Source organism: Protopterus annectens, chromosome 14.part0 (assembly GCF_019279795.1).
Source record: "Protopterus annectens isolate FY-2018-M chromosome 14.part0, PAN1.0, whole genome shotgun sequence".
NCBI lineage: Eukaryota > Metazoa > Chordata > Ceratodontiformes > Protopteridae > Protopterus > Protopterus annectens.
Genome location: NC_056748.1, coordinates 1,108,378,404 through 1,108,405,759, shown reverse-complemented (window position 1 = coordinate 1,108,405,759; position 27,356 = coordinate 1,108,378,404). Strand labels below are relative to the sequence as shown.

The window sequence follows — 27,356 nt, the reverse complement described above, 5'->3', positions numbered from 1 at the left end:
GGGAGGGTAAACCTGACTGCAGATGCATACCTATCGGACATCTACATTTATGGTAGGTACAAAACTGTACTATGTCCTTCAAGGATGCATCTGCAGTCATCACATATGGGTAGAATACCATAGCCAATCTGGGGGTGGAGGTACTAAGAAAAGGATGGTGTAGTTAAGATACCCTGCAGGACTGCTGTAGCAAAACCTGCTCTGGATCTGGAGTATAAAGGTAAATTGTAATGCTTGGCAAATGTATGCACGGAGCTCCATGTAGCAGCTTCTAAAATGTCCTTGGTAGCCACCCCTCTTAGGAAGGCTGTGGTGGTGGCTGTGGCTCTCGTGGAATGAGGCCTAATGTTTGCAGGAACAGTCTTTCCATGAAAGGAGTAACAAAAACGAATGCAATTTCCTATCCATATTGAAATTGTCTGTTTCGAAATTGCTTTTCCTTGTGCCCCAGCAGCATATGCTACAAACAGTTGGTCAGTCTTTCTGTAACTTTTAGTTCTGTCCAAATAGTAACGTAATTGTCTGTGTATATCCAGGGTGTGTAGAAGTTTCTCCCCTTTATTTTGTGGATTTGGGAAGAATGGAGGCAAGTGAATTGCTTGGTTCAAGGATACCCTGGATACCACCTTTGGCATAAAAGTAGGATTGGTTCTCAATGAAACTCTGTCTTGATGGAAAATAAGAAATGGCTGCACTGCCATTAAAGCTTGTAACTCAGATACTCTTCTTGCTTAAGTTATGGCCAGAAGGAATGCAGTTTTCCAAGACAAAAACTGTAGATCCGCCGATGCTGCTGGTTCAAAGGGAGGAAGTGTTAGTTTCTCCAGCACAAAGTTAAGGTCCCAAGTAGGTAAAGGTGGTTTCCTTGGAGGATTGATGTTTTTGATTCCTCTCAGAAATTGTCTTAAGAGAGGATACGAGAAGACAGGTAGATTAACATTGTATTCTGCTGAAATTGCTGAGGCATGTATCTTAATGGAAGAATAAGACAGGCCATGGTGGAACAATTCTGCTAAGTATTCCAGTATATGTGCCATGCTCATCACTGTCACATCTAGGCCTTTTGTTGTGTTCCAAGTGAGAAATCTTTTCCATTTTGCTGAGTATGCCTTCCTTGTGGAAGGCCGGCGAGCTTCCATGATGATGTCCTTCACTCTCTGGGATAAGCTATTCTGAGGAGGAGTCATGGTATTCTCCAGGCAGTTAGCTGCAAGGTTTTCAGGTTGGGATGCAGGATCTTGAAAATGTTCTGCGTCAGTAGAAGTGGCCATAGGGGGAGAGGCCACGGTTTCATCTGTGACATGCTCTTCAACAGTGGGTACCAGTGCTGCCTTGGCCAGTCTGGAGCTATCAGAATCACTCTTGGATGATCTGCTCTGATCTTCAGTAAAACCCTGGACATTAATGGGAGTGGTGGGAAAGCATAGGCTTTTAGAGCTTTCCAGCTGAAAGAGAGAGAGTCCACCTTCCATGCTTGTGGGTGGTATTGTCCTTGAGCAGAATGTCTTCAGTTGATGATTGTGGGGTGAGGCGAACAGATATATCTCTGGCCTTCCCCATGATTGTGTTATGAGTAAGAAGATGTCTGGGTGCAGCATCCATTCGTGTGCATCCATGGTAGTTCTGCTTAAGCTGTCTGCCAGTGTATTGTCTTTCCCTGGCACGAACTGGGACTGCAGTTGTATATTGAGTTTCAAGCAAAGTTCCCATAGATTCATGGCCAGTCTGCATAGAGGGTAGGAATGCGTGCCTCCTTGCTTGTTTATGTACCACATAACTGTGGTGTTGTCTGTCCTTATGAGCAGGTGGCCTTGATGAAGGAAAGGTTTGAAGGCCTCGATTGCGTGTATCACTGCCAGCATTTCCTTTTGGTTTATGTGCATGCGCAGCTCTCTTTGAGACCATAGCCCTTGGATACATTTGTCCTCCATATGTGCCCCCCAACCTCGGTCTGAAGCATCCGTGGTGATGGTTTGGTTTGCTCTTGGTTTGTTGAAAGGCAACCCTCTGTTGGCCTGGCAGGCTTGAGCCCACCACAGGAATTCGTTTTGAAGGCAAGGAATGAGTGGGATCAAAGTTTCTAAGCTTTGACTGTGCTGAGTCCATACACTCCTTAGGTACCATTGCAATTTTCTCATATGCAGCCTGGCTTGTGGAATCAGTATTATGCAGGATGCCATGTAACCCAGGGCCTGCAGGATTTTCCTTGCAGTCAGCTGAGTTTGTCCTGTCAGATTCTTGAAGTAATCCGGAAGTTGTTTTTGTTTTTCTTCTGTGAGAAAGGCCATTTGGGTGGTTGTGTCTAGATCTGCACCCAAAAAGGTTATTCTTTGGGATGGAACAAGTCTTGATTTTTGGATGTTGACTGTGTATCCCAAGGCCTGTAGTAGGTGGATGGCATAGTCCAAGTCCTTTAACAAAATTTCCTTGTTGTCCGCTTGTATAAAGCAGTCGTTCAGATATGAGTAGATTTGAATCCCCTGAAGTCTGCAGTGTGCAATTACTGATGCCAGGCATTTTGTGAATACTCTGGGCGCAGTAGATAAGCCAAAGGGCAATGCTGAGAATTGATAATGCTCTGATCCTGCAAGAAATCTGAGGTGTCTTCTGCAACTTTGTCGAATAGGGACATGCAGGTATGCCTCCTTGAGGTCTAGAGTCACCAGCCAAGACTCCTTGCCCAGCATGGGAAGAAGTTGCTGTAGGGTCAGCATTTTGAATTTTGGCACAGTGAGGTAAGTATTCAGTGCGGACAAGTCGAGAATAGGCCTCCATTGATTTTCTTTTCTTGGAACAAGGAATAATCTGGAATAAAATCCTTGGCCTTGTTCTGAAAGAGGTACCTTTTCTATGGCTTTCATTTGTATTAATTTGGTAATTTGCTTCAAAGCCTCTGCCCTCTGATTTGGTGGCAGGTCTGGCATTCCTTTTCTTTTTGACAATGTGTGGAAATGGAACCTGTATCCTTTGTCCATTATTTGCAGTGTCCATGTGTCTCTTGTAATGTAATGCCAATTGTTTGAGAATAAAGAAAGCTTTCCGCCCAATGGTGCTTCTAACTGAGCCCTGGTCATGGAGTCAAAATAAAGTCATTGAGTCTGTCCTGGTGTAGCAGTTGTTGTTGTTCCTGCACTACCTCTCTGGTTGGGAGGCTGCCACTGACGGCCTCTGTAGGAGCCTCTAGCTTGCCCTCTACCTCTGGCATGCCTGTTCCTGCCTCTCTGGGATCTGTCTGAGTCCGGAAAGGACTAATTCTTAGTAGGCCAATTTCTGCTGAATCTCGGTGGTTGTACTTGCAGAAAGTCCTTGACTGTTTGCACAGATTTTGCCTTTTCTTCAAACTTCTTTAAGACCTCCTGAGCCGTGGAACCAAATAATTTTTGCTTTTCCATTGGAGCATCCAGAAGCTTAGCTTTAACATGGTCTGGTAAAGATTGTTCCTTCAACCAGGCATGCCTACGTATAACTGCCCCTGTCATAGCTGACCTACATGAAGCTTCCAGTGCATCATAACCACACTGCAAAAAATGGTTACTAACCTGCTGTGAGTTATGTACCAGATCCTGAAGTGATTTACGGTCAAGGGGTTCAGAAGAGGAAAGCTTCTTATGCAATTCATCTAACAAATACTCTTGGTACTGAATCATATGAAATTGACAATTTAATGCCCTCATGGAAAGAGTTGCAGAAGTATATACTTTCTTTCCCCATCTCTCTAAATCTCTAGACTCCCTTTCAGAAGGTAGAGGATTTTTAGCAGAGGCAGCTGCAACCCCTTTTGGGCCCTGGGAAATAGTTTCTGGGTCTGCAGAGTGGGCCTTGTACTGGTGTAAATGAGAATCCGGGACCCTGTAGTACCTATCAGGTTTGGCAGGAGCCGGAGGGAGAGAATCGGGGGCTGTACTAGCATCAGAGTACACATCATCAATAACATTCAAAACAGGAGGTATAGCTAAAGGCCTATGCTGAGGTAAATGTAAAAAGGTCCTTAATCTCTTTCTAGAATCAGAAAATTCCTGGCCCTGCCATTGAAAATGTTCTCTCATAGAGTGCAGAGTCTCTCCAAATGAAAACTCTTCAGCATCAGAATCCTCGTAGGCCGAATAAGCCTCCTCCTGGGGGTCTGACAAAACAGATCCATCCGTGGACTCATCTGAGGAGTGGGGGTCAGAGGGCTCAACCCTGGGCCTTTTGTCTGGTGGTGGTTGAGAGCCCCTGTCTGGGTGAGGTTGAGAACCTCTAATTAAAGAGATAAGATCCTCTGCTAGGCTGAGAATCTGAGAGCCAGTAGAAGGTCTCCGAGAGGTAATCTTGGGAGGCAAAGCTTTAGTAAGTTTAGCAGCTTTAGTAAGTTTAGCAGCTTTAGCCCTAGAAAAGGCCTTAATGGACATGGATTCAGGGGGTCTGGCTGCACCACGTGCAGGAGTAGACTTGTCTAAAGGAATGGTGTCGGACATTTCCTGGACACTGGTTTCAGTAGGTAATTCAATAACCGACTCGGCCGGGGCCTCTGGGGCCGAGGTAGTCGGTTGAGTAGATTCGGTAATAGGAAGCACCGAGGACTCGGTTTCAGCCGAAACCGAGACACTCGCGGTAGGCCTGACCGTGGTTTCAGCCTTCCGTTTTTTAACCACATGCCAAGTCGGAGTCTCCGACGGCATCTTGTACGCAAAATTAGCCCCAAAGAATTCCTCTGCAAACTCCGACCGACGTCTAAGAGTTCGTCGGTTGAAGGAAGCACAGGCTGAGCAGGCCGAGACGTCGTGGTCTGGGCCTAAGCAAGGGAGGCAGTAAGAGTGGAAATCCTTATGAGGTATTTGTTTCCCACAAGTTAAACAATTATTTACTTTATCTGACATCGGCTGAGGCAAGAAAGAGTCCCCAACGGGGTACTTAGCTTTTTCTAAGTCTTCGGTAGCTGAATCTCAGGAGCTTGCCGACCGGCACCTGCGAATTGCTTCTGCTTCGGGCACCACGCGGCAAGAAAGACTGAGGAAAATGGCGTCGGCTGATGCTTTTATACCCCAGACGCTCTGACGTCGGGGAAAGTGCGACATCAGCCGAGGCCAGACCCAGACTTTGGAATCCGGCCGACCGAAGGGCTGCCTGAGGCAGGATAACCCATATGTGATGACTGCAGATGCATCCTTGAAGGACATCTGGTGTGAAACAGGTTGGGTATGGTTACTGGTCAAATGTACTGGTGCACTGTGATGTTCGTGCCAGTGGTGAACTGGGACTTCAGAGACTTGCAACGCATCTATTGCCAGCTTAAAGCTAGCTGGATTCATGTCTCCCAAGGATAGATTTCTGCACTTCGATGGCATGACCTCAAAACAGTTGCCCAATGTCTTGGGCTGGAAAGTACAGTTGTGTACCTACCACAAATGTAGATGTTCATCGTGTTTCACTGTTGCAGTCATTACTCTATTGTTATTCTGCTGGCAGGCTACCCGCAGTCGGCCAGAATTCCAAAGTCTAGGTCTGGCGTCAGTTGCTGTCGCCTCTTCCCTGACGTAAGTGCGCCAGGGGTATAAAAGATGCAGCCGATGCCATTTTCTTCAGTTTTTCTTGCCCCAGATGTCAGGTGCCCCCAAATTGGAAGGCTGAAAAAATATGCTAATAAAAATGCATGCACAATAATAACATGTCCTTTATCTATAAGCAAATACACCAAAAAGGTTGCATAGGACAGAGTAGTGCAGATAAGTCCCAGCAAAGAAAAGGGGGGTGGTGGGTGGGTAACCTGGACTGCAACAGTGAATACACTCAAACATCTACATTTATGGTAGGTATACAACTGTACTATGTTCATCGTGTTTCACTGTTGCAGTCATTACTCTTAGGTTGAATCCCAAAGCCGAGGAAGGGTGGCTGGGCTAAACAGGATTAGGAGAGGCTATGAGGCCCTGCAGAACTGCAGTGGCAAAGCCTGCTCTGGACTTAGAGTAAAGAGGTAAGTGGTAGTGCTTTGTGAAGGTGTGCACTGAACTCCAAGTTGCAGCCTCTAAGATATCTTTGGTTGGTACTCCTCTGAGGAAGGCTGCTGAAGTGGCTGCTGCTCTGGCGGAATGAGGCCTAATGCCCTTAGGCACTGATTTGCCATGTTGAAGATAGCAGAAATGGATGCAATGTCCTATCCATTTAGAAATAGTCTGTTTTGAGATAGCCTTTCCTTGTGATCCTGCAGCATATGACACTAAAAGTTGCTCAGTCTTTCTGAAAGCTTTAGTTCTGTCCAAGTAGAAGCGTAACTGCCTGTGTATGTCCAAAGAATGCAGAATTCTCTCACCCTTGTTCTGTGGATTAGGGTAAAAGGTTGGCAAGTGAATGGTTTGGTTGAGGGCCACACTGGACACCACCTTAGGCATAAATGTAGGGTTTGTCCTCAGAGAAACCCTGTCTGGATGACAAATGATGAAAGGTTCCACAGCCATGAGTGCTTGTAACTCCGAGACTCGCCTTGCACATGTTATTGCTAGGAGCAGAGCTGTTTTCCAGGATAAGAATTTTATATCTGCTGTTGATGCTGTCTCGAAAGAAGGCAGTGTGAGTTTTTCCAAAACATAATTGAGGTCCCAGGTTTGAATTGGTGCTCTCCTTGGAGGCCTAATGTTTTTGGCCCCTCTGAGGTACTGCCTTATTAAATGATGAGAAAAGATAGGTGGTTCCATATTGTAGTGGGCTGAAATGGCAGAGGCATGAATCTTAATAGATGAGAAAGAAAGGCCTTTGTTTAGCATCTCAGGTAGGTATTGTAAAATCTGAGGGATATTTGGTACACACATGTCAATGCCTTGTTCCTGGTTCCAAGCACAGAATCTCTTCCATTTTTCTGCATAAGATTTTCTGGTACTGGGCCTCCTGGCCTCCAAGATAACATCCATAACAGTTTTTGAAAGAGGAATGTTCTGAATGGCTACATTATCCGCCATGCAGCCAGATTTAAGGTCCTGAGCTGGCTGTCCAGGATGATTGTTTTGTTGGGTCAGCCAGTGAGACGTTTGAGGCAGTATCCATGCTGAACCTTGAGACAAGCTCTTTAGGATTGGGTAACAGTGCTGGCGTGGCCAGTCTGGTGCAATCAGTATCATTTTTGGCTTCTCTTGTCTGACCTTTAGGAGTACCCTGGGAAGGAGAGGCAGTGTGGGAAAAGCATATACTGTTAGATTTTTCCAGCTGAAGGATAGGCCGTCCACTTTCCATGCTTGCTTGTGATAAATCCTTGTGCAAAATCTCTGCAATTGGCAGTTGTGAGGGGAGGCAAATAGATCTATGTCTGGGTATCCCCATTTCCTTATTATCATGCTGAAGACTTGTGGATCCAGTTTCCATTCATGGGGATCCATGAGGTTTCCGCTTAGTTCGTCTGCCAGAGTATTTGTTTTTCCTGGCAGGAATTGTGCTTGCAGGTGAACTTGAAAAGCCAATGCTGTGTCCCATAAGGTCATTGCTTGTCTGTAGAGGTGGTAGGAATGTGTTCCTCCCTGCTTATTTATGTACCACATAACCGTAGTGTTGTCTGTCTTTATCAGTAATTGTCCTGGATGAAGCAGGTCCTAGAAAGCTGTCAGGGCATTTTGTACAGCTAGCATCTCTTTTTGATTGATGTGAAGATGCATCTGGTTTGCAGGCCATGTGCCCTGAATACATTTTCCTGCCATATGGGCCCCCCAGGCATAATCTGATGCATCCGTTGTCAGTGTCTGTCTGACTGTGGGTAAACTGAATGGCAGACCCTTGTTGTGGTGACAGGCTTCTGCCCACCATCGAAACTCCTGTTGTAGGCAGGGAATGAGTGCAATTACTGTCTCCAGGCTGTGGCAATGCTGAGTCCATACACTTTTTAGATACCATTGTAGTTTCCTCATATGCAGTCTGGCATATGGAATTAGTAGAATGCAGGATGCCATGAAACCCAAGGCCTGCAGGATTTTCCTTGCAGATAAGTGGGTTTTTGTTGCCAAATTCTTGAAGTAAGTAGCCAGTTGCTTTTGTTTGTCTGCCATTAGATAAGCCATCTGGGCAGTTGTATTTAGGCTTGCACCCAGGAATATTATCTCTTGAGAGGGCACTAGTTTTGATTTCTTTTCGTTTACTGTGTACCCTAGGCCAATTAGTAATCTTTTTACAAACGCCAGATGCTTTAGAAGAATGTCTTTGTTCTCTGCTTGAATTAGGCAGTCGTCCAAGTAGGAATATATTTCAATTCCTTTTTGTCTGCAAAACGCAATTACTGGTGCCAGGCATTTTGTGAAGACCCTGGGCGCAGTAGATAAGCCAAAGGGCAGTGCAGAGAATTGGTAATGCATTGAGCCAGCTATGAATCTGAGGTATCTTCTGCAAGATTGTCTGATTGGGACATGCAGGTATGCCTCTTTTAGGTCCAAAGTTACGAGCCAAGCCTTCTTGCCCAGCATGGGCAGTAGCTGCTGTAGAGTCAACATCTTGAATTTTGGAACTTCCAGAAACGTATTTAGTATAGACAGGTCCAGTATTGGTCTCCAGGTTTTGTCCTTTCTGGGTACTAGGAAAAGTCTGGAGTAAAATCCTTGCCCCTGCTCTTGTTGTGGTAATTGCTGAATGGCCCTCATGTCCATGAGGGCTGTAATTTGTTTTTGTGCCTCTGCCCATTGTTTGTGTGGCAGGCCTGGCATACCTTTTGACCTTGGTAGAGTGTGGAAATGGAACCTGTAGCCTTGGGACACTATGTTCAGGACCCATTTGTCTTGGGTAATCCTTTGACAATTTGATGAAAAAAGTGCTAGTTTTCTCCCTAAGGGGGCTGCCAAAAGAAAAGTGCTTGGATCTGGTACAGAAAAGTCATTGGGACTGTTTTCTGTAAGGTTGTGATTTGTCTTCTCCGCTTTTGGAGGTAGGAGCACCCCATTGTTTAGGCCTGCATGAGCCTTGGGGCTGAGCTCTGCCTCTGGGAGGCCTGTATTTGCCTCTTTGTGGTCTGTCTGACACTGGAAAGGACCAATTTTTAGAAGGCCAGTTTCTGCTAAATCTGGGTGGCTGTACCTGTAAGAAATTCTTGACTGTCTGCATGGATTTTGCTTTATCCTCCATTTTTTTCAACACCTCTTCTGCTTTAGTACCAAACAAAGTATCATGCTGTAATGGTGCATCTAATAATTTTGCTTTAACATGATCAGGCAGATTTTGTTCCTTTAACCAAGCATGCCTTCTAATAACAGAACCTGTAACAGTGGCCTTGCAAGAGGCCTCCAGTGAATCATAACCACATTGCAAGTATACTTTCCCACTTGTTCAGCTGCATGCAATAAATCCTGCAATTCCTTGTTCTCTGAACATTCAGTATTTGTCAACATTTTCTGTTTAAGCAGTGACATTAAATATTGCTGATATTTAAGCATATGAAACTGACAATTTAAGGCCCTTACAGCCAGGGTAGCAGAAGTGTAGACTTTTTTTCCTCCATCTGTCTAGAGCCCTGGAATCCCTATCAGAGGGGACAGGGTTTTTTGTAGTGGAAGCTTTAACTCCCTTGGGACCCTGAGATATAGTTTCTGGGTCAGCAGCGGGGTTTTTATACAGGAATTTATGAGAATCCGGGATCCTGTAGTATCTGTCTGGCTTAGCAGGTGCAGGGGGTAGACAGTCTGGGGACAGGCCGGACTCTGAAAATACATCATCGACAATGTCTAGAACAGGTGGAATAGCAAAGGGTCTGTGCTGAGGACGTAGCAGAAAGTCTCCGAGCCTTTTCTTAGATTCAGAATAATCTTGGCTCTCTCAGTGGAAATGTTCCCTCATGGTATGCATGGTTTCCCCAAAAGAATAATCCTCAGGAGAAGAGAGAGGCTGAAGGAATGGATTCTTCAGCATCAGAATCCTCATAGGGAAGCATGGAGTAATCTTGTTCAGAAGAGGAATCAGAGGAAATAGAAACCTGATCAGAAGAATCATACTCTGTCTCTTGCCTAGGCCTCTTATCAGGAGGAGGATGGGAACCCGTGATCAAAGTAATTAGGTCTTCCGCCATTTTGAGCATCTGTTTTTTGGCATGGTAGTCTGAGTAGGAGAATGCTGTACTTGTTTATTTGTCTTTAATGCTGCTTTAGTCTTTGAAGCTGAGTATGGCTTAATATATAGTTGTGTAGGTCTGAAGACACCCTCAGAAGCCGATGCCTGCTCAGCGGCTCCGTACCCATCTGAGGGAATGATTTCCGAGTGTCCAATACCTTGAGTATTCAGAGGCCCAGTCGGCTCCACGTGGGAGTCGGAAGCGGCCTGTGGCTCTGAGGTAGTGGGCACCAGGGGCTGCGAAAGCACCTCACTGAGAACTGGTGAACCGGCGACTGGACTAGAAGAGGCTTCGTCGTCGGTTTTGGACCTCGGATGCCTATCCTTTTCCTTGTCCTTGCGCTTTTTGTAAACTGTGGTTGTCGGCTGATCCAACGGCATTATACAATTAAATGTTCAGCCAAAGTAATGAAATGCAAAATCAAACCGACGCTTGATAGTGCGTTGGTTAAATCTAGCACAAAACGGACAACTAGCAACGTTGTGATCAGGGCCTAGGCAAGGAATACAGGAAGAGTGAAAATCCTTATGAGGTATTTGCTTCCCACAAGAAATACAATTGTTAACTTTTTCTGACATCGGTCTGGAGCAAGAAAAAAGTTTCCCCAATGGGGTACTTAGCTTTAATGAAGACATTCGGATCTGAAATTTGGATTTGAAAATCTCAGGAGTCGGCCGACCGGCACTTGCGAACTGCTTTTGCTTCGGGCACCGCACGGCAAGAAAGACTGAAGATAATGGCATCGGCTGCATCTTTTATACCCCTGGTGCACTGACGTCAGGGAAGAGGCGACAGCAACCGACGCCGGACCTAGACTTTGGAATTCTGTCCGACTGTGGGTAGCCTGCCAGCAGAATAACCCTAGAGTAATGACTGCAACAGTGAAACACGATGAACATCTACATCCTGATGCACAATAGGCTGCTAGACACTTCCTGGCCAGGGTCAATGGATCCTACTGGGCCTAACAAAAGGCCTGAGCAGAAGTTATTGGCAATAATCCCACTAAATTATTGCTAGACAGTCCATCAGCCACTTCTGTGATCTGGCCAGTCAAGGTGTGCTGTGGTTGATAGACCAAGAAATAGTGCTGACATCCAAAGATGTACTTCAAGAAGTGAAAGCCAAAGGGTCAAGTCCCTGGGCATCTTATTTCCAGAGAAATCAGAGAACAGGAGCCTCAGCTTGCAAGGGCATGAAACACACCAGAAGGCAATCTCATAGGCAGACTTATACCCACAATAATGGAATTACTTCCTGCTCTCCATTTCTTTTACTTCCAAACATTGCCTTGGCAAAGGCTTAGGTTGGGTGAGGACCACCTTCCTTGATCTTCAACCTGGGCGTTTCAATTCCCACCATTCTTTAAAAAGAAAGACTGACCAGAAGCTTCATTCTCCTTATCTTATAGGTGACCAGATTGAATCAGTGGCACAGCAGTGCTTCATGTCACGTTCCTCATCCAAATAGTTAGAGAAAATTGTGGCCCTAACCCACTGTTCAATGCCTACACAAACATCAGGCTTCAGTGCTTAAGATATCAAACTTGGGAACTTGTCCATGATAAATGTCAGGACTCGGAACCAAACTGTGAGAGTCACAAAACAGAAATGGGAGGTGGAGTTTACAGACAAGAAGCACTCAATCTGATTGCTCTGCTTTTTTTAATGTTGTAGGTTACAGTTGAAAATGCTTGTTCAAAATCAGTTTGAACTTTATTTTCAGTTTATCAAGTATATTTGTAATCCAGTCATGTCTTACTTCAATGATATAGTCAATACACCATGCTATCTTACTATTAACTTTATTTGCTAATAGTGCCAGTTTTAACACAACTAATCAGCAAGCCTTACCAGTCCGTAACACAAATGTCTGGCTGATACACATCCAGCAGCTCTTCCCAGAACCCTTCTTCTTTCAGATTGATGATCTGTTCTTTGACCACCCAGCTGTAAACATGGAAAAACAAACTAGTACAATTATTGACACTCACATGCTGGTTTGTGTGTACATATCATAGCAGAATTCAAGACATACCAGTAGCCATTTAAATCCTAGATGCTTCTGTATGTTTTGTAACCCTACATTCAACTGTTTTTTAAATAAAAGGCAGCCCTTTTATTTACAGATAAAATATCTACATGTCTGTGCAACTTATTTGACACTAAACGGATTGTTGTTACACTTATGTTTTGAAAGGGTAGTTTATTACTGATGCACTTATAACATTTTCATTTCAAATGCAAAATCTTAATTTTGCTTTAGGAAGGCTAAACACATTTTCTTCATTAGGCTGGGGGTGTTCCAGTCCTAGGAGAGCTAACTGACATGGTTTCTGCAGCAAGAATATCAAAAGCCTGATTTAAAAAAAAAAAAAAAATAAAATGCAAAGTTCCACATAGAGTAATCCCAAGTGAGAGAATTTTAGTTAAAATTTCTCAAAGCAAGACAGTCTACAAAAATCAAAAATTTTAAAATAAACAATGTTCTAAAGGCATACAAACAGAGTTAATAGATCCTCTATGTAGAGCATCCAAACGCACTGGTCCTTTGGACTTGCTTCTAGGCTCTTTCATCTTAATTAGTAAAAAGTGCAAACGTTGGGAGAAACGCCAGCTTTAACATAGCTATTTCTTTTTGCACTGCTCTCTGCTAAATGTATAACATGTATAATGACACACTGCTTTTTTAGGCTTAAATTTAAAATTTGGTGCAGTGAAATGCTTAGAGTTTCAGTTTTCTAAGCTGAAAAGCTACCAGACAACTTAAATAAGCACCTCAACACACCCCTTGACAGCATTCACATTCACGTATGCAAAGAAACAGCACTTCACCAAAAAAGGGATCCACCGTACATGGCATCTGTTTCAACATTCGTCCTTGTCCAAACCCAAACAGCAATGACCATTCTTCTCAAGCAGCTTGAGCTGAGAAGATCACAAGGATCCCATGGGGAGGAGACATTCTTTTCAAGCAGCTTGAGCTGAGCAGATCACAAGGATCCCATGGGGAGGAGACATTCTTCTCAAGCAGCTTAAGCTGAGCAGATCACAAGGATCCCATGGGGAGGTGACATTCTTCTCAAGCAGCTTGAGCTGAGCAGATCACAAGGATCCCATGGGGAGGAGACATTCTTCTCAAGCAGCTTGAGCTGAGCAGATGACAAGGATCCCATGGAGTGGTAGAGTGTTTCTATCCAGTGACTTTAGAGATCCTTTGACTTTAACCTCCTTGAATACCAAAATAAATGTCCTTGCTGTCAAACTGTTAATATTGACCAGTTAGAATTTATTTGAGTAATAAAGACTAAACAGGCCACTAGCATGAGGAAAAGGCAAACAAAGTCTCACTGGTACTATTAAGTAACTCCGCTTAGAAAAAGAACTTACTAATCTGTTTTCTTTTTCACTCAAGGACCAGATAAACCACTACTATTATCAGCTGTTAAAAAAAAACTTTCCACAGAAACTATATCTCGTTGGCTAGGAAGAACGAGAAAGGTACAAATATGGGAATACTCAACAAATACTCTAAATTCTGAGAGGGTTCTCAAAAGTAAGGGAAGTACCTTGGTTACTCCTTGCAGTGTTAAAGTGTTTTTTTCAAAAATTTCAAAATTCCAAAAATGTTGAGTCTACCTGTTCACAAGGACACATTAACCCCTTCTGGCCCATACACAGAGTACCCACTCAAGACTTATGATAACTGTGTACCCAACATTAGTCCACAGTTCCAGAGTACTTCATGAACCATATTCCATTAGAAGGAAAAAATACATCAAGGATATAAAAAGTATAAGCACATTGATTACTTGTAGGCTCCTAATGGAGCCTTAGGAAATAGGAGGTAGACTAGGAATGAAGCACTCACTTCAGAAGTCATTATCTTTAGCAGCTGCGTAATATCTTACTTCAAGGTGTTTCTAATAGTGGGCACCAAATTAAAAAAAATCAATGCAACATGTGCTGGAACATCAACTGCTTTGAAAGGAAGCTGTACTTTAGGTATTGCAGTTTGCACAATGGTGGTTGGTAAAGACATATGGTAACATCTACATGGCTATGGTTCAAAGGACATCTTTGAAACAAGCACCAGACGCTGTTCCTCAGTGGAATACCCTTTCAACTGTACTAGTCAACAGTATACCGAAACTGAGACAGAACACAGTGCAGTTACCAATCTGCTTAAGACATATGGTAAAAAACATATCTTCCTTACTTGGTATGATGGAAACAAATGAGAAATGCCTCACCTTTCATACTACGAACAAAAAAAAAACAAACTATCAATTTTCCTGTGCAGATGAAACCTGAAGAGGGAAGAATGTGACCAGAGACTTTCTCATGCGTCTTTGATGCTCTTAATCAGAAAAATCACTTGCTTAAGTTAGAGTGAATAAGTGATTTCCCCAAGACCACAGGGCATTGCTTTGGGGGGTTTCTCACTTCCCTAATGCTGTGTGATCACAAAGAATATATACACACACTTGGGGATGTTCACGACGTCCCCTCCAAGCCCTAACAGTTGTTTCCAACTCTTCAGTTGGCTGTGTGATCACCAAAGAATATATACACACATTTGGGATGTTCACGACGTCCCCTCCAAGCCCCAACAGTTGTTTCCAACTCTTTCGTTTCTTCATTTGCAATGGGCAGCTTCTGATATTTGCAGGTGGGAAATTGCAACATGAGAGATGGGCTTTGTTCTTCTATAGCAGAAATAAAACTGGCAGTAAATGTCTAGGGTATGGGCACTCTTACCGTACAATTTTACCCCGATCGCTAACCTCACATTCATTTGTCTTATTGCTTTTTTGCCTCCACCAATACTCTAGCCCTGACACTTTCTCAGATCATTTACTCTCTCAGTTTAATTATACTGTTAACTCATTTTTGACTTTTTGCCTCAGCACAGCACAATTTAGTCTAGTCTCTTAAAATCCCATACTCTGTACTCTTACTCCCTCCCACTTCAAACTACAAAGCAGAGGTTTCATTGTTGGATAATGAAGTCTAAACCTAGACATCCACAACACCCTATTTATGAAGATAATGTTGAATCCCATCCTCTGATATAGTCATGCACTAGCTGACTGAACCACTCATGTTTGTAGACCTCAATCATTTTCACTCCTCCTCTACCTTGGAAGTCATTCTCATAGTCTAATCCTGGAAACTTTAGATATCGCACAGATGTTACCTCGACAGATTCTTTTAAGAATGCCACACTTCTCAGTTTTTTTTTTCTTCTTTTTTTGTGTTGCTGGGATATCAGTTGTCATTCTTCAAATCCTGTTATGCTTTTAACAGTTCACAGTGCACTCCATTTCTTCTGAAAGCCCAATACCCACTTTGTAATAGTTATTCAAAGCAGATATGGTTCTGAAATGCTCACATACATATGGGTTGACTGATGCACATCGGCAGTGTTTTTTCCTGTGCTATATATCCTAACATGCGGTTACAATGATCGTAATAGCAAATCTGTATTTTCCCCATTTTGTATGCCCTAATGTGTAACCACAAGGATCACTGCTGCTGAAGAACCACGACAGAGTAACATTTGACCAAGCAAATGATACATCCCTCCTGCACTACCAAAAGATCCCTGCAGGCTGCTCACAAAATATCTTGGCGGTCTGCATAAGGCAGATATATCAGCATAATAGCCTGAAGGCTTGTATATGCAGCAATGTTTTCCCTCAGCAACTTATGTGTTCAGTCCACAAATATACAGTGATTTAAGACACCAGGCCTTCACTCCTATAACTACAGGTGTTCTGCTAAAGACTCATGAGGTGTGACCTCTGTCCAGTCTATGGAGCCTCAAATTATCCAGTTCTATGCAACCTCTTGTACATCTGCAAAAGCAGTAACACCATAAATATCTTCACAAGAGATCATACTTTCATAAAACAAAGGAGACATTTTGGAGAGAGACGTACATCCCAGAGAAGCCCCATTTTACAAAATACACTTCCTTATAGATATAAAAATGTAGCTCACTGAACCTGTAAGCATAACATAGATGAATGGATGGGCAATTGTAAATACAACCCCCCAGGTCTGGCCCCTCAAGCCCTCATTGCTTTAGGTTTAAACCCTTCCAATCAGTTGTGGTTAGGATACTAATGAACCTCTGGATCAAAAGCCTAATATTAACCCATGAACAAAAAGGATACATTCCTTGCATTCATTTTCTTTTGCTATCCCACAGCAGCAGGGGTTATTCTGCCTCCCCCTTGTTTTCTAAATCATTTACTGTTCACATCACATCATGTTCCACAACAGTTGAAAGATCATTTGAGGCTGCATTCCCTGCATTCTGCAATCTATGTCCAAAGTCGCCTGCTCCATATCTGCTTTTCTGGTAGTACCAGTGGTCATTAGTTTCTATCTACCCTGATGCAGACTGCTGTTATGGTCTCATCTCACAAGCCAAGTCTTGTGGTACCTTCAAAATTTCTTCTGGAGCTCCAAAAGATTTTCTTGTGGTTGTGAATCCTCTAACTTGAACCTGGGTGCCTTCATAGCTCAAGGCATTTGCCATGTACTTCTCAACCAGAAGTGTAATATTAAGGTAATCATCCAGCTCTGGTGCTAGGTTCTTCATTACCTTTTTTGGTATAAAAAAATGCCTCAAATTCACACTAGTGGCAACAAATAAAATAAGTGACAATTTCTACACTTTTATTGATAGCACAACAGTTAACTCCTACAGATGCAGTCTTACTCTCTAGGTGCATAACTGAAAGTCCACCTTTTGACCAGGATTTGTGCTTTGGAGGTGGACTGCTCACTATTTTGGCATGCTCACTGTGACGACTTGTTAATAAGTGACCCAACTACGGGTTTTAATGGCTACAGTCCTGCCTTCCACATGGTCAAACATGCACCTGATGCTGGACAAAGTAATCTTTCTACTCTCAAGCTCAGTCTGCATTTCATGGACTAAATGGAGAACCTTTTCCACTTGGCTTTACATTAGGCCCCTGGTGAAATATTTCCAGGGCAGCTTGCATAGCCTCAAACATTTCTACTTATGGTGTGACCCAACTCAGCACAACTAGAACTACGACTTTAGATAGAACTGGTCATCCCAGTGCCATAGCTAGGAATTCTAGAATCCTGGGCCACTCCCTGATCTATTGCCCCTCAATGTTCAACTTAAGGAGAGTACAAAAAAAATAAATAAATAAATAAATAAATGCCATGTTTTTGGCTTTGACGAGCACAGACATGACCTGTTCTCATGAGATACTATGCAGAGGGCTGGTGTCAGGGATGCTTTCGGATATAGTAAGTGGGGACAGGGGGATTAAGTTTGCACTGAATCTGTCAGCTAGCAAGTTGGCGATATCTTCCTGTGTAGTACAAGTGATGATCTCATCTACAGCCAGTTCGGCACATAGCTGGGCATTCCCTCTTAGACTTCGGACATAGTTAAAGAATGCCTTATGAATATCCTTGGTTAGGCATGCGATTTTAGTTTAGTAATTCCCTTTAAAATACATCAAGATTTATGATTTTCCTGCTTAGGCTTAAGAGGGAACTCTTCCTCTGCAGAGTGACATCCCTTCTTGCTTTTGAACAACAGTTTCTTCCTCTTGTTATATAATCAGTTTACACCTGAAGTCCACCACTGTGGCTTGTTTTTATGGGAAGACCTGGTTTTGATCTGGTCAGGTAAAATAAAATTTATGCAGTCACTTATTTTATGCAGTCACTTAAATGTTTCTACAGGGCATTTGTGTACACTTCTGCATAGTGATCACTGTTGTCTACAATTGTGGTTGGTATGAAACTTTTTATACCATCATGGTAGCGTTGTTGCCTCACAGCAAGAGGTTCTCCCGTTAGATTCTCGGCCGGAGTGCGGGGAGCACCTTCTGTGTGGAGTCTGCATGTCCTCCCCATGGTTGGCTGGGCGTTCGAAAGAGTAAATGGGCGTGCCTTCGTTGAAGGTTGAACGTCGAGCTGCCACCTCGGCGTTCGTTAAAATCTACTGCCAATCACTAGCAGACCGGAGTTCCGCTGTGGCGACCCCTAACCGGGAAAAGCCGGAAGACAAACAACAACAACTTAGTAAACTGTAATTAGCTTTAGTTTTTTTTTTTTTATAATTTTTGTTCTTGTGAGGGCATAAGTTCCAGTAGTTACTTCAAACAAGACTGAATTGTGGTCTGACCAAAGCAGGGAGGGCATCAGATATGGGGAAAATACAGCACCCCCCATGTTGGTGAGTACTATGTCCAGAACATTACAGCCCCTAGTGGGGGTGCAGACTGTTTCACAGCATTTGTGTTTTAAGTCCATGAGTGTTTTTGCTCATGTATGTCGCCCATTCTATGGAAGTATAGTTGAAATCTCTCATGACTAAGGTATTGGGGTATATGGCAAGGGATTCCAGTAACTTGAGATAGGCAGGGTGCTTATCCTTGTTCATGGTGGGGGATTTATAGCTAGCAGTGATATGGTATGGCACTTTCCCAACTGTTAATTGGGCATGGACTTCAAAAGATAAACACAACAAGTACACTTTTTAAATCCATCGTGCCATATAATTATCTCATTATTTGGTGTTGGATGGAATGTTAAAGATGAACCACCCTGTTACCCATTACATCTCAGTGAATACGCTCTACTTTATGTAGAAGGTCAATGCACAGTAGACTTGCTAAGTCCCACATTTCAATTAATGTTTCATATTCGAAATATATATATATATATATTTTGGGTACAGACCCATTTGGACTTTGTAAGACATGTTCTTTTGTCACATGAGAAGGGAAATTAAGAAAAAAAATAATCTAATAGCTTTAGAATTAAAGGTCATTTAACATGCTTGTCTAGGATTGTAGTTTGTGTTATGTGCATTTGCTTACAATATTACATAGGAAAAACAATATATGCAGTAAAACTCAAAACTATGTAAAATCTAAACAATTGTATTAACAAGTATCTATATATTTCTACTGCATGACATTTATGGGAGAACCATAGTGAACGGTGTAAAACATTATTTATAAATCCTTTGTAGACCAGGCTAGTCCCATTAGGCTAGTAGCTGGTTCTCAGGTGAGACCTGAGGTGGCATTTATACTACTAAGCGAAATTTGGCCAGGGCATTGTGGAACTTCCCCTACCTGCGATCTGTATTCACATTGCTGTTGGGACACAAATACATGAGCACCTCCCATTCCTGCAGTGGAAGTGGCTGGGAGGACAGTGCATAATATGGAATAGCAGCATACAGCAGAGGCGAATGCCGACTCAGAGATCGTATATGGAGCTCTGGAGGACTTGTTGGAGTCTGTTCAGAAGGGGATGCTTGTGTAAACTGATGAAGCAGCCATAGAGGAGTGTGTGGTTATAATCCTCCAGTTGGCAAGGCAGCAGGATGATTTATTACAGCCCTTAATAAACCAGAGTGAGATGAAGAATGAGGTGTCCTGGGGTGACATAATGGAGAGGTTAAACAAAGGATATGGAAAAGAAATGTCAAAAGGAAACCGTGGAAAGAGGACATACGCCAAGGCAACCAAAGCTGGCAGTTATACAAGAAGGAGGGAGAGAGAGGAAAAGAGAATAAGACAGCACAAAGAAGGTTTGTAGTAAGGATACAGAGTTAAAGAAAAAGGAACTGAACAATTGTAAGGTATGGGACAATGTTATTTAGCTATTTTGAACAAAGGTCCGAGAGGTAATTGCATTCATTCTAATTAACAAACAGAAATTTTGTGACCCCCCAGAGAATGGAAGTCATAGCAAGATTTTTGTGTGACTGACAAAAAGACAGAATGATAATCCTTGGAATGAATATACAATAAAGGCCATCTTTTCAGGAGACTAAAAAGAAACCACACACACAATTCTGAATGGAAGTTGACAGACAGACCAGATGGACATTAAAAGAACATTTAAAAATGCATTAAAAATAACAGACATATGAAAAGTTTATGATCACAGAGGTTTATGTTATTCTAAAAATGGAAATGGATAAAACTGTACATACTACAATTTTCATAAATGCTGCTGGTAACAATGATATTGTGGAATATTGGGGGGCAGCCAAAGACTTGTTACTTTTGTGGAAAAGGACATTAACTTAATAACTGTGACAAGAAGAAATGTTATCAAAGTGGTAAAACAGGTCATGAAGGAACATGTGAACCTGAATTATCATCATCATCAGCCCCCTTTTTCACAATTTCTACATGTGGTCGGAGTATCTGTTAACTGTCGCTACCTCTCTTAATTCAGTGCTACACTCTTGCCTTCTTTGACACTCATGCCCGACTGTCGCAGATCTTCTTTCCTACAATCCATCCACCTCTTTGCTGGACATCCTCATTTCCTCTTGCCTCCTTTCTGTCTGTCCCAAATCTCCTTCACAAACTTGAATGTTATAAACGTAAAAAAAGGGCATATATGGATGTCAACAGAAAGTGCTACAAATCAAGGTAAACAGAAAGAGGACTGAAGAGGAGATGGGATACATGAAACTGAATAAATAAATGGAGATGCTGAAAAAGGTGATAAAAGAGGGGAATTAAAGACAGAATCAGAAGTTAGTGATAAAGAGGGCATAAATTAGAAAACGGTAAGAGGAAGAAAGACTTCCTGTCGTAGAGGAGTTAAGAATACAAAATAAAGCTATTAATATTACAGAAAACAAAATCAAAGGGAATGGATGAAGCATTTCTTATAAGGAAATAATATAGGATGACATCTTCTAAACTAAGGAATAGAGAAAAAATAATTTAAGGATTCTTTCTGTGACTGTTCATAGTATGAAAATTAATATTAGAAGAATAGCAATTTTAGAATGGTGTAATAAATGTAAAGATTGGAAGACAAAGATTTTGTCACTGGAAGAAAGAATACAGACATACAAAATCTGAGATGGTGAAATAATATCAAACAGAAGACATGAACAGTGTTCAGGAACAGCAACTCTATGCAGAAGGGTAATTAAAACTTAGGACGGTATACCTCTGAAAGACATGCGTGAATGGGCATACCTTCCCTGAAGGTTGGGCGTCAGGCTGGCAACTCGGCACCATAAAATTGACTGCCAATCACTAGCGGACAGGAGTTCCGCTGTGGTGACCCCTAACCGGGAAAAGCCAAAAAGACAAACAACATATTAGTAAAAACTGGAAGAATAACCATTATAGATTTAAGGCGGTCCGAAGAAGTGTATAGAATTATTGCTACAGATGCATAAGTAACTAGGAAACAAAGGGAAAATTTACTTCAGAAAATATTGGGTTATGTTTCTGTTAACATACTTGTATAATAATAATTATAACTATAATTACACAATAATTACATAAACTTTAAATGAGACAGCAGTAATAAAAGGAAAAGATGTAAAACTATGTTAGAAATAAGACACTGTAGAAAAAAAATCAGTTGTATGGAACAAAAACAAGGCTTATAAGAGGTACTTTGAAATAGGCTTTTTTTGTTATCAGAAGGAATATGTAAAATGGAAGAAGAAACTACGGATCATTTGGCAGTACTGGGAGAAATATATTATAATAAGATTATATAAAGACAGAAAAAGAATAAATGAAAAGGAATGGAATGAAAACAGAAAGAAAGACAGTAAGCAACTACGGAAGTCATACTAATATGAAAGTATTCTGTGTCAGTTGGTCGGAATAGTGGACTGTTTTCAAAAGAAAACTTAATAAAAGTTAATTATTGTAGAAAAATACAGAAAGAAAACAAAAATATGCTAAAATGCATAAATAAATAATTTGGAAAATAAGAAATTATTATGAGAAAGAAAAATATTTATAGGAAAAATTATGAGAGGGCTAAAAAAGTATTGTATAAACAAAATATTTTCTGCAAGGAAGAAAACAAATTTCCCCTTATACAAGTAAAATAGTAAAAGAGGATAGTATAATGTGAGAAATGAAAGACAACGAAGGTAATTAAAAGAAAAGTGAGCAACAATTATGGAAATTGTACGTTTTGTAAAAGAAATGCTTATTAAAAATGAGAGACATGACAAAGGAATGGGAAGTTAAAACATTTCTGAGCAAAATAGCGAACTTAGTAAACCGATTGCATTATATGACTTAGGAAATGTATCGAAACAATTAAATATACAATCAGTATCATGCTCAGATGGTATTGGGTTTGAATTTATGAAAATCTAGAAGGATGCCAGAAAATTGTTTAATATGTGTATTTAATGAACAGATGAATGATGGAATGAAATACAAGGAATTATATAGAGGAATATTACAATTTATATGGAAAAGGGAGAAAAAAGATATAAAATTGGAGATCAATAGTTTTGCATAATACAGATAAGATATTTATGACAATAATACAAGAAAGGTTTGAAGCAAGATGCAATATATTATGGATGAAAGTGTATAGGTTATAAGTAGAAAGAGGTGTCCAGTATTAAGTATAGTGACAGAAAGTATAATATAAAAAGAAAGAAGGAAGACATAAAACTTATGAAAACAAAAAGGTCGTCGCTTTGCCAAACCCAGCTATACGTAACAAAAGTCCAATAGTAAGAGAATAAAAACGTAGCTGGATGCTGCTGTATGAATAAAAGAATTTATTCCATAAACCAAGAACAATACGTGATGAGCGCTTTCGGGTCAATACCCTTCATCAGATAAAGTATATCATCATACATCCATTTTTAAAAAACATTATATCCAATCAGCATTCATTTAATAAAAAACCCGCCTCTTCCTAAGTGCTGGTTTGAGTGGAATAACGTCATTTAGCCCCGGATCCCTGTGTGCTGTTAATTCAAGGATCCATTTAGTCTCAGCCAATTCTGTTTCCAACCTAATATCACCCCCTCTATTGGTCAACTGCAAATTTGCAATAACCCTAAAGGTAAAACCATGTGAAGGATATTTCTTCAGATGTCTAAACAGCGCATTACTTTCATTTTTATTCTTGATGTTGGACAAGTGTTGAAGGATCCTTTCTTTCAACATTTGATTTGTCTTCCCGACATAATAGCTCGAACAAGAGCTGCACTCAGCTAAGTAAACAACATCTGTAGTCCTGCACGTCGCCCTCCCCTTAAAAGTATATAGCTTACTGCTATTAGGGTGATGAAAATCAACCCCTCTTTTAATAAAGGCACATGCCTTACAACATCCACATGGAATAGTCCCTGCTCTTCCCATAACTTGTGTTTTAACTGGAAACCTTCTTTCTTTACATAGAACATCTTTTAGATTTTTGTTCCTTTTATATATAAACTGTGGTTGTGTACCTACCATATCCCTCAAGGATGTATCGCTAGTTATGATGTTCCAATTCTTTCTTATGATGTCACAGACACCTTTGGTATCACTCCCATAAGTTAGTGTTACCTTGCGGGTCTTAGATCTGGTTTCCCTAACCACTTGGTTAGCACTAGACGTACCTAACCATGGTTTATATTTATTGTATCTATGTGGTTTGTTCCTATTGATGACATCTCTAACCATGTTATCGTTGTAACCTCTTTCAATGAAACACTGTTACAGATGTGTAACTTCCCCTTCAAATTGTTCATCATCCTTACTCAATCTGGAAATCCGCCCTAACTGACCTTGTACTACATTGGGAAAGGTGTGTCTCGGGTGCATGCTGTCAAAAGACAGCATCGTATTCCTCCAACATTCCTTCCTGAATAACTTAGAAGAAAAACCACCCCTTGTTTGCATCAGACACACATCCAGAAAATCAACAGCCTCCCTAGATGTTACCGCACTAAACCTAAAAAAACTAGTGGTAGTATCAAGGTAGCCTATGAAGGACTGTAATTCCATTTCCGTCCCCTTCCACAAAATAAATATATCGTCAACAAAACGGAAATATTTATACAGATGTTCATTCCATGCATGGCTACAGAACACAAATGACTCCTCCCATTGGGACAGCACGAGATTTGCATAGGTATTGGCACAGGGGGTGCCCATGGCTATCCCCTGTGCCTGCCTATATACACTCCCTATACCTTGGAATATGTTATTCTTTAATACCAAGGTTAGGAGTTCAATAACCAATTCCACTTTTCTAAATGGTAGGCCCCTAGCTGTCAAAAGGGTTTTGATGGCCCATAACCCATAACCATTATTAATCACCGTGAATAAATTATTCACATCCAGGGTGGCCATCAGATAAACCTCCGGTGGTTCCCTTAACTCAATATCACCAATCAGTGTCAAAAAATGTCCTGTGTCCTTAAGAATATGTTGTATAGAGGCAACATAAGGTTTAAGAAAAACTTCGAGCCAAATCGATATATTCTCGGTGGCCCACCCCCTACCCGAAACTATCGGTCGCAGGGGTGGGTCACTCAGACTCTTATGCACCTTAGGCAGTGCTTTAAAAACCGGAATTACCGGTTTTTCAACATATAAAAAATCCAATTCCTGTGGTGTAATCAACAATATTTGACTCAATTGTGTTAACTTTCTATGTACCTTATCAATAATTCTCCTCACTTCAATGGGGTTAATAGGTAAATAGGTACTCACATCAGATAAAAGCACATTTATCTTACTAATATGGTGCTGACTGCTGCTTCAGTTGATGTGAGCCCGGTGGCTTCCATTTCGGCGGCTCCCAATAGACCTACAGAAATTTTGAGTCATGATGTAGTTGTTGGTACTGCGCTTGACACTGTCTTCGATGTGGATACTGAGGGTTGTGTTGAGGTTTTGACTGATACATCTACCTCCGGACGATCTGTTGGTGAGGAGACCAGGGGAGGTGTTATACATGATGAACTGGATACAGGTTTACGAGTAGGAGCCAGACCCAAGTTACGACCCATGCAGAGCCATTTTTTGGATCTACTACCTGTACAAGTGAAAAAGAAGGGCCCGTGGAAGCGCTCCTCCAGCGACGACAGGGAACTAATGAAGAAAAGGAGGACAGTAGAATGACTTATAGTGAGTCTAATGACATTGTTTTTAATTTGTCTTCACGTGTTTTAACACAGGACGAACTAACAGTGTTAAATAAAGGTTTGTCGTTCGTCCCTAGCAGGATGTGTACATATCAGGAAGTACTACTGGATATTATGTATTTTTGTAGGGGCCTGATGTTGGGGAAAATGTTTGGAGATGTTGAGAACACGCAAATAGGTTTGAGAAAACCAAGTAGTTTCGTACCGCCCTTGATACCGGCCCTACAACTTTTTATTAACCAATGTGACCATGACTTTGTTGAGTATTTTCATAAAAATGACAGAGAGAGGTACTATAATCTAAATGAGGGGCAAAGATTGGCGTTATTTAACTTAGGTGGTTACACAGATATAACGGTAAAGATGGCCGATAAGGGTGGCTCTATAGTGGTTTTAGACTCAGGTTGGTATATTAGTAAGATAAATGTGCTTTTATCTGATGTGAGTACCTATTTACCTATTAACCCCATTGAAGTGAGGAGAATTATTGATAAGGTACATAGAAAGTTAACACAATTGAGTCAAATATTGTTGATTACACCACAGGAATTGGATTTTTTATATGTTGAAAAACCGGTAATTCCGGTTTTAAAGCACTGCCTAAGGTGCATAAGAGTCTGAGTGACCCACCCCGCGACCGATAGTTTCGGTAGGGGTGGGCCACCGAGAATATATCGATTTGGCTCGAAGTTTTTCTTAAACCTTATGTTGCCTCTATACAACATATTCTTAAGGACACAGGACATTTTTTGACACTGATTGGTGATATTGAGTTAAGGGAACCACCGGAGGTTTATCTGATGGCCACCCTGGATGTGAATAATTTATTCACGGTGATTAATAATGGTTATGGGTTATGGGCCATCAAAACCCTTTTGACAGCTAGGGGCCTACCATTTAGAAAAGTGGAATTGGTTATTGAACTCCTAACCTTGGTATTAGAGAATAACATATTCCAAGGTATAGGGAGTGTATATAGGCAGGCACAGGGGATAGCCATGGGCACCCCCTGTGCCAATACCTATGCAAATCTCGTGCTGTCCCAATGGGAGGAGTCATTTGTGTTCTGTAGCCATGCATGGAATGAACATCTGTATAAATATTTCCGTTTTGTTGACGATATATTTATTTTGTGGAAGGGGACGGAAATGGAATTACAGTCCTTCATAGGCTACCTTGATACTACCACTAGTTTTTTTAGGTTTAGTGCGGTAACATCTAGGGAGGCTGTTGATTTTCTGGATGTGTGTCTGATGCAAACAAGGGGTGTTTTTTCTTCTAAGTTATTCAGGAAGGAATGTTGGAGGAATACGATGCTGTCTTTTGGCAGCATGCACCCGAGACACACCTTTCCCAATGTAGTACAAGGTCAGTTAGGGCGGATTTCCAGATTGAGTAAGGATGATGAACAATTTGAAGGGGAAGTTACACATCTGGAACAGTGTTTCATTGAAAGAGGTTACAACGATAACATGGTTAGAGATGTCATCAATAGGAACAAACCACATAGATACAATAAATATAAACCATGGTTAGGTACGTCTAGTGCTAACCAAGTGGTTAGGGAAACCAGATCTAAGACCCGCAAGGTAACAAACACTAACTTATGGGAGTGATACCAAAGGTGTCTGTGACATCATAAGAAAGAATTGGAACATCATAACTAGCGATACATCCTTGAGGGATATGGTAGGTACACAACCACAGTTTATATATAAAAGGAACAAAAATCTAAAAGATGTTCTATGTAAAGAAAGAAGGTTTCCAGTTAAAACACAAGTTATGGGAAGAGCAGGGACTATTCCATGTGGATGTTGTAAGGCATGTGCCTTTATTAAAAGAGGGGTTGATTTTCATCACCCTAATAGCAGTAAGCTATATACTTTTAAGGGGAGGGCGACGTGCAGGACTACAGATGTTGTTTACTTAGCTGAGTGCAGCTCTTGTTCGAGCTATTATGTCGGGAAGACAAATCAAATGTTGAAAGAAAGGATCCTTCAACACTTGTCCAACATCAAGAATAAAAATGAAAGTAATGCGCTGTTTAGACATCTGAAGAGATATCCTTCACATGGTTTTACCTTTAGGGTTATTGCAAATTTGCAGTTGACCAATAGAGGGGGTGATATTAGGTTGGAAACAGAATTGGCTGAGACTAAATGGATCCTTGAATTAACAGCACACAGGGATCCGGGGCTAAATGACGTTATTCCACTCAAACCAGCACTTAGGAAGAGGCGGGTTTTTTATTAAATGAATGCTGATTGGATATAATGTTTTTTAAAAATGGATGTATGATGATATACTTTATCTGATGAAGGGTATTGACCCGAAAGCGCTCATCACGTAT

The 27,356-nt window shown here is 41.5% G+C and overlaps 1 protein-coding gene across 1 annotated transcript in view; it reads right to left on the bottom strand.

The window, feature by feature from the left end:
- The window catches only part of NCCRP1 (NCCRP1, F-box associated domain containing), a 427,848-nt gene that overhangs the window by 183,524 nt on the left and 216,968 nt on the right, over window positions 1-27,356 (bottom strand). The window contains exon 4 of the mRNA XM_044056895.1: window positions 11,905-12,000. Coding sequence (XP_043912830.1) covers window positions 11,905-12,000 — 96 coding nt within the window. The remainder of the gene's footprint in view (window positions 1-11,904; window positions 12,001-27,356) is intronic.